General features: G+C 41.2%; 4 protein-coding genes across 8 annotated transcripts; 2 read left to right on the forward strand and 2 right to left on the reverse strand.

Annotated features, from left to right (window-relative positions):
- Positions 1-2: 2 nt before the first annotated feature.
- On the reverse strand, positions 3-5,442 carry LOC143215464 (uncharacterized). Of its 2 annotated transcripts, none has more exons than XM_076437597.1 (5): positions 5,238-5,442; positions 4,867-4,915; positions 4,533-4,613; positions 4,160-4,380; positions 3-4,071 (listed from the first exon to the last, which is right to left on the reverse strand). In XM_076437597.1, the coding sequence occupies exons 2-5, from the start codon at positions 4,890-4,892 to the stop codon at positions 2,750-2,752; spliced, it is 1,650 nt and encodes a 549-aa protein (XP_076293712.1). In that variant the 5' UTR covers positions 4,893-4,915; positions 5,238-5,442; the 3' UTR covers positions 3-2,749. The 2 variants fall into 2 exon arrangements, with proteins under 2 accessions (XP_076293712.1, XP_076293711.1); XM_076437596.1 differs by having other exon boundaries at positions 4,867-4,919.
- A 636-nt stretch (positions 5,443-6,078) lies between these two features.
- LOC143215468 (uncharacterized) lies at positions 6,079-7,070 on the reverse strand. The gene is made up of 3 exons (XM_076437601.1): positions 6,967-7,070; positions 6,775-6,878; positions 6,079-6,697 (listed from the first exon to the last, which is right to left on the reverse strand). The coding sequence occupies exons 1-3, from the start codon at positions 7,009-7,011 to the stop codon at positions 6,484-6,486; spliced, it is 363 nt and encodes a 120-aa protein (XP_076293716.1). The 5' UTR covers positions 7,012-7,070; the 3' UTR covers positions 6,079-6,483.
- Positions 7,071-7,229: 159 nt separating this feature from the next.
- On the forward strand, positions 7,230-7,940 carry Tom7 (translocase of outer membrane 7). The gene is made up of 3 exons (XM_076437304.1): positions 7,230-7,462; positions 7,588-7,636; positions 7,723-7,940. Exons 1-3 carry the CDS (start codon positions 7,363-7,365, stop codon positions 7,736-7,738), a joined length of 165 nt encoding a protein of 54 aa, XP_076293419.1. The 5' UTR covers positions 7,230-7,362; the 3' UTR covers positions 7,739-7,940.
- An 861-nt stretch (positions 7,941-8,801) lies between these two features.
- Positions 8,802-13,742, forward strand: Cul1 (cullin 1). 4 transcript variants are annotated; one of them, XM_076437283.1, is made up of 14 exons: positions 8,802-9,078; positions 9,933-10,153; positions 10,244-10,406; positions 10,484-10,702; positions 10,872-11,111; positions 11,190-11,483; positions 11,574-11,837; positions 11,911-12,090; positions 12,257-12,406; positions 12,495-12,613; positions 12,691-12,811; positions 12,891-12,994; positions 13,068-13,287; positions 13,445-13,742. In XM_076437283.1, exons 2-14 carry the CDS (start codon positions 9,990-9,992, stop codon positions 13,523-13,525), a joined length of 2,319 nt encoding a protein of 772 aa, XP_076293398.1. In that variant the 5' UTR covers positions 8,802-9,078; positions 9,933-9,989; the 3' UTR covers positions 13,526-13,742. The 4 variants fall into 4 exon arrangements, with proteins under 4 accessions (XP_076293398.1, XP_076293395.1, XP_076293396.1 ...); XM_076437280.1 differs by having other exon boundaries at positions 8,821-9,811; XM_076437281.1 differs by having other exon boundaries at positions 8,821-9,674.
- The last annotated feature ends 128 nt before the right edge of the window (positions 13,743-13,870 follow it).

Genomic DNA, 13,870 nt, shown 5'->3' on the forward strand with positions numbered 1-13,870 from the left:
CCTGAATAAATATTTCGTCTTTATTTCAGAAAGACATCCTTCCACCTTCTCTTCATTCTCAATCTCCTCCTCCTCCTCCGAATCTTTCTCCTTCTCGTCCACCGGTCGTTAGGTACAATATATCTTACAGTATGGTAATACGAATATGATTGCACGTTACGGTCTGAGGATCGCTCGGACTAGTTTATTGGTTAAAGCTATGTAACACGCAGACACTACGCACGCACACAAAATATAGTGATATTCCTGAATCTACAGAAGAGCTCCGTGGATCCGGAGCATCGCGTGTCGTTTACCGTACGCGTTATAATATGTATTTTCATTTCGGACGGACACAAACCGTGGATTCGACGGGTCTGTCCGAATTTTAGGATCGGTTACAAAAAATAATTGTATATGTACGTATGTGTGTGTGTGTGTGTGTGTGTATAATGCGTGTATGTATGTACAGCTTGCCAAATCTAGCTGTGCGGCTGAATGTCCCCCGCAAGGAGAAATCTTTGTATTTGTTTGCCCATTCCTATGTTTTGGTCAGCCACAGAGCTAGATTTGACAAGCTGTAGATATGTATGTATGTAGATATGTATGTGTGTGTTTTTGTACATATGTATACGCGTGCACTCTTTCTTTTCTTTTTTTTTCATTATTTTCATCTGTTATCATCTCCTCGTCTCGTCTCGTCTGATTTAAGCTAACACCCTTGGCTGCGCGAAAGACTCGGTTGCCCGGTCATTAATTTACCTAACGGACACGTTATTGGCACATATGCTGTTTCTTTGGACCGCAGTTAGAATCGAGAAAACCTATCGAACGTAACCGAGAAGGAAAGCGACGACGACTCGACTGTTTCGGTAGGCGCCGCGACGCGTACAAGTCGCGTCGCGCGAAAACCTTTGAGCGTGAAATCGTGAAAACAATCGTGTAACCTGGAGAAAGACGAAGACTCGAGAGAGAAAAAGGAAGTCACGCGTAGGTACGCGTTCGCAAGCTGTCGTCGCTCCGAGAAGACGAACGGAGCGCGATCGTTCCCATCAGACACCAGGTTTTCTATCGCTCGCATTCGTCCCAAACTTACAGAGTTTTATGTGTGTCTCGCGCTCACACCACTCCCCTTCGTCCCTCTTTCCTCGCTGCACGCTATATTCGTAAACAAACTAGAGGCTCTCTCGTAAATTACATTATCTTAAAGTTAATTGGAACAGCGATGGCTTGCCGGGCGTCGAAGGAGATCGAGCTTAATCTATGAATTCGTGGCTGCAAGGCAAAACGACGAAACATCGGTCTCATGCAAGTACAATGGAATTTACAGGATTCCTCCGGTCGGGAAGAATCAACGTAAACGATCAATACAAATACAGATAGAAATACAAATACATATATCATCGAAGAATATCGAACGTAAGGGACGGGGGTGCAAGAATACGTGTGGACTCGCGTTGTTTTTGCTCGTTCGTATTGAAACCGCGACGTGTTTCTTTTTCCCCGCAAGGTTCAATCGGAGTGTAAACTTTCCGATGTCGGTACAGCGCTGCGACGTCGTCGTTAAGGCAAGTTCGACAGAAAGGTCGAGAGGCGTGAACAGAAAATATTTGGTAAAACGCGACACGCGTTGTTTCGCCTTGTGAAACCACAGAAACGTTCGAGATTGCGTGAACGTGCAAACACAGGAAACTTATGTATCTACGAACGGTGCTCGATCGAGCCGGAAAACGGATCGGGTACTCTCGACGGATTCGTAGCGCCAGCTAGAACGGTTCACGGTTCACGGTACACGGTATAGAAAATCACGACGCGGGAAAGACGGTCATGCGATAAAACATTTTTCCTCCCTACTTAGATAGAACGGTTGATATTAAAAACGTTTACTCGTGGTTCGTAAATGTGTGCGACGATGTGCGAAGATTAGAAAAAGGGTGCGCTAACGAGTCGATTGGCATGCCGATATTAAAATGTAGGACGACGAGAAGTACGGCGTCAATCGACGGTTTTGTGCGTAACCGGAGTTAGTTGAGCCCATTCATAAAAACAGGGACACCGTTCGCGTAATTGAGTGCGCGCGGTCAACCGAATGCGACACGCGACACCGCGCCGCCACCTCGCGTCGCATTGTGTCGCGGCGTCTCACGGAAACGACGCGGATCGACTCCGAACGACGAATCGTATTTTTTCGAGCGCGAATCGTTTTCTGGCAGTATCGCGTGCGTTCGCCAACGAAATTCCGTCGCCGGTCGTTGGTTGCCATTGCCGGCTGGCAGAATCGATATCCCTTGTCCACCGACACCGACGGCGACGGCCAAAAACCAGTTGCTTCTCACGGAGAAATGAAGACGGTGCTCTGAGTGTTCCCACAGGTTTCTCAGTAAAACGTTACGAGAATAGTTATTGCATCGATCAGCCCCTCGACGTCACGCGACACGCGTCGCGCTCCCTGCTCGAAAGCGAAGCCTGCCGCGTGACGGTTGCGGATCGATCGAAAAATAGACAGGATCAACAAGCATTGTAGGTACAACATTAAATGTTTCTCTTAATACGCGACAAGTATACACCGACACATCGGAGGACCCGTTAAAAAAATAATACTGCGCTCGTTTTCTTTACACCGATTGCGGGATGGAACGTGTTGTTCGACGTTTGTCGCCTAACGATCGAGTTTTATATATAATATATATATATATGTATACGCGGGAAATCGTACGTTAACGTGTATACAAGAATAAGGTATCGCTTAAATGTCGAATCGCTCGTGCATTCAGTCCAACGATTTCGATCTGTCTAATCTATGTTTACTTTCAAAATCAGAATTTGTACTGACGTTGGCGAAACGAGGACGACACCGTTGCTCGTCCTCGACGTTCTCCGTCGAGGAAGACCCGCCGTCGGAAACGAAAGACTCTAATATCACATTGTTGGATGGATTTGATTGGAAAGAACTCGCGCTAGCGTCAGCCGACTCTTCCAATGGACTCGCGTAATTCTGAGACACGCGAACTATCGCGGTCGTTGTCGCTGTCGCTATCGCTGTGGCTGTGACCGTGGCTGTGACTATCGCTGTTGCTGTAGCCGTAGCTGTAGCTGTAGCTGTCGCTGGCTCCGTATTGATAAGTCCCTCGCAGGAACGAGGCAGAGTTTTCGAGAACGCCCTTTCAACAGAATATTCGTCGCATTTCGCGTTACCCGCGTACCTGCCGGTCGCCTTCAAAGACCCACCGTACACCCGACGGCTCCTCGAGAACTCCACTTCTAAATCTTCCGACGAGTTCACCGTGGATTCTGAATCGTTCTCGCCGCGCATCGATGAAAATTCTCTGTCGGTTTCCATTGCGGTCAGCTGTTGCTCGTGTTCGCGATCGTTCTGCTGTAGTATTTCGTCCGCAGCTGTTCCCGGTTTTCCGTGCGTTTTCGGTACCGAACGATCGCTTGGTTCCCAAACGCTCGGGTCTCTGCTGCTACCTGCCGTGCAGTCGATGTTCACCATCGTGTACCTCTCCATTCTCGGCACCTCGAAGCTCTGGTTCTCCGGGTCCGAAGTGTCCGATGATTTGTCCAACGGATAGGGAATATAGTTCGTAGAAGTACCTTGATAGATACGTGTGAACCCGTCCCCGGGAACAAACGACTGCTCCTGGTAGTTGAACGGAACGTTGACGCATAGGTTCGGCCTGATCGTGCCATCCGGCAGCAAGTACGGCGGGAAACGCGGCAACGGCATCGCCTCCGGGTTCTCGAGCTGGCGAGGACTCACGTTCCCGCTCTGGTACGCCGCGTTCTGCTCCAGACCGGCGTTCAGCCTCGTCGACGGGTTGCACGCGTACGAGAAGCACTGCGGCACGCTCGAGTTTGGCAGAACACTTGCCGATTGACCGTTGATCCGCGTCCCCGAGGTTTCCGGCGACGCTGGGTTTGATATCTTACCGCGTGTCTGCGCTATCACAGTCTCGTAGCTCGGCGGCGGACCGTACAGCTGATAGTACGGGCAATTTGCGTCGTTCAACACGACATTCATGTTCTGGTAATGCGAGGAAGCGGCCGGGCTACCGTTGTACGCTGGCACCGCTCCGTTTCTCTGAGGACCTGCCGATACAACCGATCGTTACGCACGCAAAACCAATGTTTAAGACTGTCTCGAGATTTATTCGATTAAAACGATGCGTGTACTAGCCTTTCCACATTCGATGCAACAACACGGTGTTCCTCGCCGAATTGTAAGTGATGCGAGCTCTTTGTCCCTGGCAAGGTGGCCCTCGAAGGGAACTCTGAGCTCGAGGATTCGAAGCTCTGTTCGGGATATTCGATGCGGATGCTCTGTACCTTCCTTGCAACCAGTACCGGTACCACCAACCACCGCCGGAACACACCAGGAACATGATGACCACCAGTATCCTGGAAATACATCAAGATGTTCAAAGTAATACATACATACAGCTGATACAGCGAATGGCCGTCTGTGCGGCCGGTTGCCTCCGCAAGGGGCAACGATCGAATCGATTCGAACGTCTTTCGATTGTTTTCAATCGCAGTACATTTCTACTTACCAGTAATACCATAAATGATGAAAGTGTAATCCCGGCGTCATGCAACAACCGATACCGCAACAATATTCCGTTCTAGAACACCTGAAATAATGTTACGGCGTTTAGATCGTTCCCAATAACTAACGAAGAAACGTGAAATCAAAATCTCGACGTTCTGTTTTTCGAAATCGCGAGACCCGTGAATTATTTAATCGTTATACGGTGCAACTTATTCGAAGAACATTTGATCTCAAAAATGAAATATCGTGAACGGTGACGTCACGAGTCCATGTTGCAACAGTTGCACCCTTACGATCTTACGGAATAAACATAGAGACGTGCAGATGAAACTCACTCGTAGTATTTTATTTCTCCAGGCATTTCAGAGGCACAATATTTTGCTTCTGCCTAAAAAAAGTAGTCGTTTTAAATCGGTTGGCGGGTTGACGATATAGAATTAATCGATAGAGATAGAAGAGAACGAGAAAGTTTTATTGGCATCAGGCATTACCGTCGTGCAACGAGAGAGAGAAACATTTTTGAACGGGATCGATTGAAAACAAGGGTTCATCGATCATGTTTCGAAAATGTTCTTCGGCGAGCGTGTCGAACGATTTCGATCGATTGATTCGATGTACAAGTAATAAATCGACCGTTCGCTCGGAGCGCAGCGAGAAGAAACGACATCGAGGACTATAACGAGAACGTGTAAAACGAATCACTCACGTATATCAAGCACTTGGACGTCCCGGCGAATATCGCCAGCTTTTTCTTCGTGTTTCGCGCCATCTTCTCTCGATACATTCACGCTTTCGTTCCTGTCGAAGAAAAACTAGAGGCTCTGACAGAATGTTTTGACATAATCACCATCTCGCTCCGACTGTCATGTGCACACAACATTGAACACCACTTATTGATTTCAATTTCGTAGCAGTGTCGCCAGATCAGGGGAATTCACTCGAATTCAGGGGAAGATGTCACCCCCTCTCTGCCAGTAAGGGATTGGTCACGTGACGTTGCGACACATGCACGACAGAGACGAAACGATTCACGTGACCGGACTGTGGTGGAAGCGTGGGGGAATAGCGTCGTAGAAGGGGAAGGATAGAGAGGGAGACCCTGGCGACTCTGTTTCGGAGCTTCGCAATGACGTCATTGGGCGCAGAGCTGCCAACCGAAAAAATATTTGCTGATCTGGTTGGCACCACTGGAAACCATTCGTTCCTTTCAGTTCCTTTCGGGATAAGTTCCGACTGTTCTGAGACGTGATATCACGTGATATGATTATAGACGATATACCACAGATCATATATCTTAGATTTTAGAATTTTAGATCATATATCGTCGACCTCATATGAAAATTGCCTAAGTCCAAAAAAGTAAATTTTACAGGAGGCGAAAAAAACGATTTAAAGCGAAACTATTGTGCGTTAAACGGAGATCTTTTCAAACTATACAGTGGGACTCTCGCGGTGTTCCCATTTTTACCTTCAGCCTGGAACTCAAAATATCAGCGATATCGCTAACGACACACCTAAAATAATGAAAGTATTCAACACAGACTTCGTCTATTTCACGTCATTGCAAAATATATTTTTCTTTCAAAAGCATAAAGAATACATTTTGGTGCCTTATTGGTAAACTGCACATATGTTCATGCATTTACAGTTGACTCGATTACATCGAAATCAAAGAAATGCAAAGTTTACTGATACTGTTATTGTAATACTCGAATCTAGATAAACCCCTTAACGGATCAGACAAACTCCTATCCACATCCAATTTTTGTAAAATAACATGTAAAAAACTATATCCGCATAAACATCCATATTCTACTTGTTCGTGTACGTAGAGAGGAAATTTCCTCTCTGGTGTACATTGTATTGTTTTACAGAGCCCGATAAAATCCGTGCTCTCTCCAACTGTTGTTTAAAATTTGATAAATTGGATAGAAAACACTGTCCGTTACGAGTTACAAGGAAACCTTTGTTGTCTGTATTTGTATCACAGAATCTTTTGTCGCCGCATTTTGGTCTGCTACTTTGTTCTTCATTTGCGAAGACATTAATGTGTAGCTAATTTTTAAGTTTTTCTTCAGGAATGGAACATAGTAGCTGCGACGGGAGCCACAGTAGATGCAGACGCAGAACAGTGCCACAAAAAGCAATGCTCCGAGAATGAAAGCCCTGTTGGAAAACGTAATTTTCAACAATGTGTTACATGAAATAACTAATAATAAGAAATAAATAAGAAAGAAGTATACGTTAAAAGTAGAAAATTAAAATCCGCCTCTCTGCAGCACTCATTATCGCCGCAACAATACTCCCAAGATTCGCACAAACCCCAAATACAGTAATGTACCAAACTCTGAAACAACATCAAAAATGTTTGTGTATATTTTTTTAATTTGTTTACCAGAGAACGTTAAACGATGAACATTAAAGATCTGAATTACCATTGGGAAAGCGTAAATAGAATAAAACGGTACATTCAGGTACATTCACATGACAGCTGTTCTGTCAAAACATGATCATAGACTATATAAATACTAGATTGTTCGGTATATAGTATATATATACTATCAGATATACTATATACAAAGTGCATTCTTGAAAACGTAGCTTCATTTCCAACGAACTAAATTCGCTTGTTTGGAAACACTGCGTCTAAATAAGTAAGAAAGAAGTTAGTCGCTCGTCTCTAACATTCTATTATCCACGACTGTAAAAATAATCGAATAATCGAGTTGAATCGAGTCGAATTGCACATTGTACGATATCTTTGTGTCGAGGATTAATTACAACGTCCCACGCGTGATAATTTTGGAATTGTATAAATTATTCTAGAAAAAATGGCATTGAGTCCGGTCACAAAGCAAAAAATTGCGACTGTCATAGAAGTGAGCAAAGTCATATTCCACTGGGGTTTTATTCCCACAATATTATTTTTAGGTTAGACTTGTGTTTTATTCGACATTCTTTCTTATTTATTGCAAATGTCGCTCTACCTGTTCGTTTTTACGAAAATGTAAAGACGAAATAAATTTGTGCAATTAATCAATTTATCGTTTACACAGGATTCAGGAAAGGCGCTGAACCCGGCACGCCAGAATTGACCATCATGAAGTAAGTATTTTCGAAAGGTTTCTAATATGAAATAATACGAAGTCCCATTGAAATAATTGTAATATTTTAATATCCGTTTTTTTCAGCTTACTGTGGCAATAAACATATCCGTTATAGCATCATTCCTCTTTTTATTTCCAATACAATGCCCTAGTTTATCCATCAATGTTTCTTATATTTTCGTTAAGTCTACTATGTATTTATATTTATCGTTGCTCAGACGAAACCATAAAATTATTAACAAGAAAATGTTAGCATACTGTTAAACGAGATGAAATAAAAGATTTCTGATTACATTTCGAAACGTGTTTCAATAATAGGTTATACTTGTATGAAAACATTGAAATTGTTTCTTGCTTATACTAATTGCATAATCACTGTTCGAACGAGTATCGAAACCCTTGAAACATATATAATGTCGCGAAAAATTGGTATATAACAGTTATTCAAATTTTAGCAGATCGTTTTGTAAGCAGTGCATCCAACATCGCGCGATTAAAAACGCTCCGATTCCGCAGAAACCTTTTGCTGTTGTCATTCTCGAAAAAGTTCTACATCTTTCGTACGATTCTTTTCTTTATCTTGTTTTTTCTCGTTCACGGAATTATGAGACAAAGGTATACTAATAAAATCCAATGAATGAAAACGAAATCTGATCGTAAGAACCGTTACTGATAAGACTGACATCTTCGGTGAACCGCCAGTTGAGTATACAGTGCGTGTAGAAAGTATTCGTACACATTTTAAAAACCAATAACTTTTTCAAAATTGAAGCGATTGGAGCCAACAACTTGAGTCTTTTTTCAGTCGTTAGAAGGATTAGTTTATTAGCTAATTTTTAAAATTGTTATTCATCGCAAATTCTTACAATTTTTGCTATTTTCAATCAATTATATAATATTTCATAAGAACCTTGATCGATTTCGATGAATTGAATACGAATTTCGATGAATACATGTTTGAAATTTTCATTACAGGCACAGATAAAAAATTTAAAAATCATGACGTTTACTTTTTTAAAAAATGATTTACACATTAGCTATTTAATCTTTCTAACGTCTGAAAAAAACTCAAGCTGTTGGGTCCAATTTTGAAAAAGTTCTTACTGGTTCCTACGAAAACTTTGTACACCCACTGTACTTCGTGTGGTGGGACTGTGAAACGCGTCGTTTTGTTGGCAACAGTGGCACCTAACCTGTCAGAAGTAGCAGATCACAACCGTGATCAGTTTTTGGGTACATTGAGACACAAGATTTTAGGTTCGTGGATCTGCCGTGTTTGTCACCACGGGCAGCAAAGAAATAATAATCGGAGGCAGTGAAAATTTCCCATCGATGCGTATATAGAGCGGAGGTAGCGGTGATCGTTAGAGGTGGCCACCAGATTTTCACGAGAACTCCCTTGTCCAACCCTGCCTGTTATGCGGTGGTGAACGTCGACAGGTGAGTGTACATTTTCCGTCTCACGATGCACACTTCCCTCGTTTTACCGACGAAAAAAAAACCAATTCCCTGATGGCGACGGGCTGCGCTGGACTCGTTCCTGCGAATTACTTTTCATCTGGATCGACGATAGTGACGGGTAGTAGTGTTATAGCACCAAGATTTTCGATGTTCCGAAGTTCCCTGACCAAAGATCGAAGCCACTACTAACGATGCGCATCCTGATGTAACTACTTCGGTATGGATCTTCCAACTACCGATTAACCCTTTTCGCGTAAACCATCGTTTTTCTTGGATATTTTTATATCCGGTCGAACCTATATATTCGCTCTCTCTCTCTCTCTTTCTCTCTCTCTCTTATTCACTCACTCACTCTCTCTCTCTCTCTCTATCTTTCTCGCTCCTATTTTTTTCTCTCTCACTCCCTTGAGCTCTCCTAACATTCGACGTACACACGCGCAAAAAAATAAAACGTTTCACGCAGTTTTATTTATAGTTGTACAAAGCAGTTTTCAACAGCCTCAAGTATGTGCATAAGCAAGTAGTTGTGACATCAACATTGTGAAACTATCGATAGCTGGTTGGAACCACCAAATGTAATGTACTTTTTAAAAGCTGATTGCACCAACCGAGCGATTCTTTGTCTTTGTTTTCCTTGTCTTTCGGTTTACGTCTAACAAAGTATATACATACGACGATGTTGTACACCTTTATATAAATTGAAAGTAAAACTGTAAGCATCACCGTATTATCGATATTTCTTTTAATTCCCTGGACCCTGTACATTTACTTTTTGAATTTTCTGTATTGTATCTGACACGATTGTTACTATCTTTTTTATGTCTTTTCAACAGAAATTATTGTAGGAAGTAGTAACAGTGACGCTCACTCGACAAGCGTATAGAAATAGGATGTCAGGGTATCGAGGCAGCGGAGGAGCTGGGAGTTATTACGCAGGCTCAACAGGCCTCAGACAAATAGATTTAGATCAAATCTGGGGAGATCTTCGAGAGGGTATCGAACAAGTTTATAACAGACAATGCATGTCTAAGCCAAGATATATAGAATTGTATACGTATCCTTTCTACTTGTAAAAGCAATGAAGATCGCAATGTAATCGAATGACGATCTAGTAATTTCCTTAATACATTATGTAATCCAACAGACATGTATACGATTATTGTACGAGCGTTCATCAACAATTAAATAGAACATCAACGAAAACCAAGAAGGGACAAATTTCTCAAGGAGGTGCACAGTTAGTCGGATTGGAATTATATAAACGTTTACGTGACTTTCTTAGAAATTATCTTATTAGTTTATTGAAGGTAAATTTGATTAATGTTCCACGTGTTAGGGGAGAAACGAGATGTTTAAAATAATTGTTTCATTTTTCTGGATACAGCATGGTGTAGACTTGATGGACGAAGATGTACTACAATTCTATACAAGGCAGTGGGAAGAGTATCAATTTAGTAGCAAAGTTTTACACGGCGTGTGTGCATATCTAAATCGTCACTGGGTACGCAGGGAAAGCGACGAGGGACGTAAACATGTTTATGAAATTTATCAGTTAGCCTTGGTTACATGGAGAGAAAACTTATTTAAGCATTTAAATAAACAAGTAAGTTACTCCCCGAGTCTGTTGCCAAGCACTTGCTCCGGGTGCCTCGCAATTCGGCTAGAACCGAAATTCCTTTTGAATTCCTGCCAGGAGACAACTTGCGAGGCACGGAGAGTACATGGACTATGTTCCAACATAACATGTTAACATTCTACGTGCTATGCTCCAGGTTACAAATGCAGTGCTTAAGTTGATAGAAAGGGAACGCAACGGAGAAACAATAAACACACGCTTAGTCAGTGGGGTAATTAATTGTTATGTAGAGCTGGGTTTGAACGAGGATGGACATAATCTTTCTGTTTATAAAGATAACTTCGAAAATATCTTTCTCGAAGATACAGAAAGGTTTTACACACGTGAAAGTTCGGAATTCCTCAGACAAAATCCAGTCACGGAATATATGAAAAAGGTTTGAACAGAAAATTCCTTTCAACTTTTATATGCACTGTAGACGAACAACTTACGATCTCCGTTGATTCGACCGCAGGTAGAACAGAGGCTGCTAGAAGAACGAAAACGGGTTCATGTTTACTTGCATCAAACAACTTGCGAAAGATTGGCGAAAACATGCGAGAAAGTGTTAATCGAAAAGCATTTAGATATATTTCATTCTGAATTTCAAAATCTTTTAAATGCTGACAAAAATGCAGATTTAGGTCGAATGTATCAACTGGCAACGAGGATACCTAATGCTCTTGGTGAACTAAGAAGTCATCTAGAAAGTCATATAACGAATCAAGGACTTGCAGCTATCGATAAATGCGGTGAAGCTGCATGTAACGTACGTTGCCTATTAATTTCGTGGTCGTTGTCGTGGTCGTGGTCGTGGTCGTGGTCGTGGTCGCGTTAACTATCTTTCTTTCCGTTGCAGGATCCAAAGGTTTACGTGAACACGACTCTAGAGATCCATAAAAAATACAATGCTTTAGTACTTGTTGCATTTAACAACGACAGCGGTTTCGTGGCAGCTCTCGACAAGGCTTGTGGAAGATTTATTAATAATAACTCGGTAACTAGATCAGCAAATAGTAGCAGTAAATCACCAGAGTTACTAGCAAAATATTGTGATCTGTTGTTGAAGAAAAGTAGTAAAAATCCTGAGGAGGCAGAACTTGAGGATACACTTAATCAAGTTGTAAGTAAAGATCCTGTAATGAATAGAAATTACCGAGTCGAGTTTGATTCTCGTTAATACTTTTCAATTGCAGATGGTAGTATTTAAATACATCGAAGACAAAGATGTATTTCAAAAATTCTATAGTAAAATGCTGGCAAAACGTTTAGTACAACATATGTCGGCCAGTGACGATGCAGAGGCTTCTATGATCTCGAAATTAAAACAAGCTTGTGGTTTCGAATACACCTCAAAATTACAACGAATGTTCCAGGTACTGTTTCAGCCTAGAAAGCTGTGTATTCCTATCGTTTGTATTACTTTCGCATATCGGACACAATGGATTCGTTATTGTTCCTGTAGGAAATTATTTTTATATTGTGTAACATTAATATTTGACAAAGTTGTATAACATTTGTATTATAGCAGTCTGTCCACAGGATATCGGTGTGTCAAAGGACCTAAACGAGCAATTTAAAAGACACTTGACAAATTCTGCTGAACCGCTGGATATAGATTTCAGTATACAAGTGTTGTCGTCTGGTTCATGGCCGTTTTTACAAACTTTTACTTTCTCATTACCAACCGAGGTAAACTCTATCCCGATAAAATTCGTCAAAAATCTGGATTTGAATTATGAACATTAAACATACGTCGTTTTTGTATTATACATTACAGCTAGAACGATCTGTACATAGGTTTACCACTTTCTATAGTTCGCAGCATAGTGGAAGGAAGCTGAGTTGGTTATACAATATGTCAAAAGGAGAATTACACACAAATTGTTTTAAGAATAGGTAATACTTTGCGTATACTTAAAGGAGAGACGCGTTATTATTTTTATAAGCGGTGGTAAATATTATTTTCATTGTAGATACACGTTACAAGCGTCTACCTTTCAAATGGCTGTTTTATTACAATTTAACGGATCCACAGTATGGACAATACAGCAATTGCACGATGCAACGCAAATAAAAATGGATTTCCTGTTCCAAGTATGTATCGATATTGAGAAATGTTAAAGAAGAAGAATATTGAAATATGTATTGAGAAAATATTTTTTATATATCGCAGGTGATACAAATACTCTTAAAATCGAAACTATTAACGTCGACTGCAGACGATGTAACTGAATTGACTCCATTGTCGACAGTGGAACTGTTCACAGGATATAAAAAGTACGTGTATTTGCTTATATGAAGTATTGAATTTCGTCAACGATTCTATATTGGTATATTGTTTTCATAATAGCAAGAAACTAAGAGTAAACATTAATATACCAATGAAAACGGAATTGAAAATCGAACAAGAAACTACACATAAACACATAGAGGAAGATAGAAAACTTTTGATTCAGGCAGCGATCGTTAGGATTATGAAAATGAGGAAAGTATCGAAGCACCAGCAGCTGGTGGCTGAAGTATTGAATCAGTTGAGCTCTAGGTTCAAACCAAGAGTACATATTATTAAGGTAAGTACGGATAAGAATTGTCTCGTAATCAGATAAATCTCCCAAGAGCTTGTCCACTGATTCTGCCTTCTCCGAAAAATTGGGACCGTCAATGAATCGAAATCAGATTCAGAAAAGCGTAATATTAATGGAGATCTTAACGATTTTGCTCTTTCAGAAATGTATAGATATTTTAATTGAAAAAGAATATCTGGAGCGCACAGAGGGTCAAAAGGACACTTATAGCTACCTGGCATGATCAAGTTGATCTAGGACAACGATACAGCAGCAACCATATACGCAAAAGAAAGATGACTCTCCAATCTCATTGCTACATACTCGAAATATTTATTTAAGTCTCGTATTTTGAATCTCATATATTTTCCTTGTACATGGATGCCCTTGTACCATGTTGTCCCTCTGGTCGCATTTAGAGTGGTTTTTATAATATATTAATAAAATTATTTCATAGTCAAGCTGCTAGGTGTGTTACTGTCTGTGCCGTCTTTGGAATAAGTTATTTGAAAAAACATTTATCGATCACAAATCTTTTAGACACAATAGTAGAAAACGATGTTCTTAGAATTAAAGCTGTTTAATAAGA

Source organism: Lasioglossum baleicum, chromosome 13 (assembly GCF_051020765.1).
Source record: "Lasioglossum baleicum chromosome 13, iyLasBale1, whole genome shotgun sequence".
In the NCBI taxonomy this organism is placed as follows: Eukaryota; Metazoa; Arthropoda; class Insecta; order Hymenoptera; family Halictidae; genus Lasioglossum; species Lasioglossum baleicum.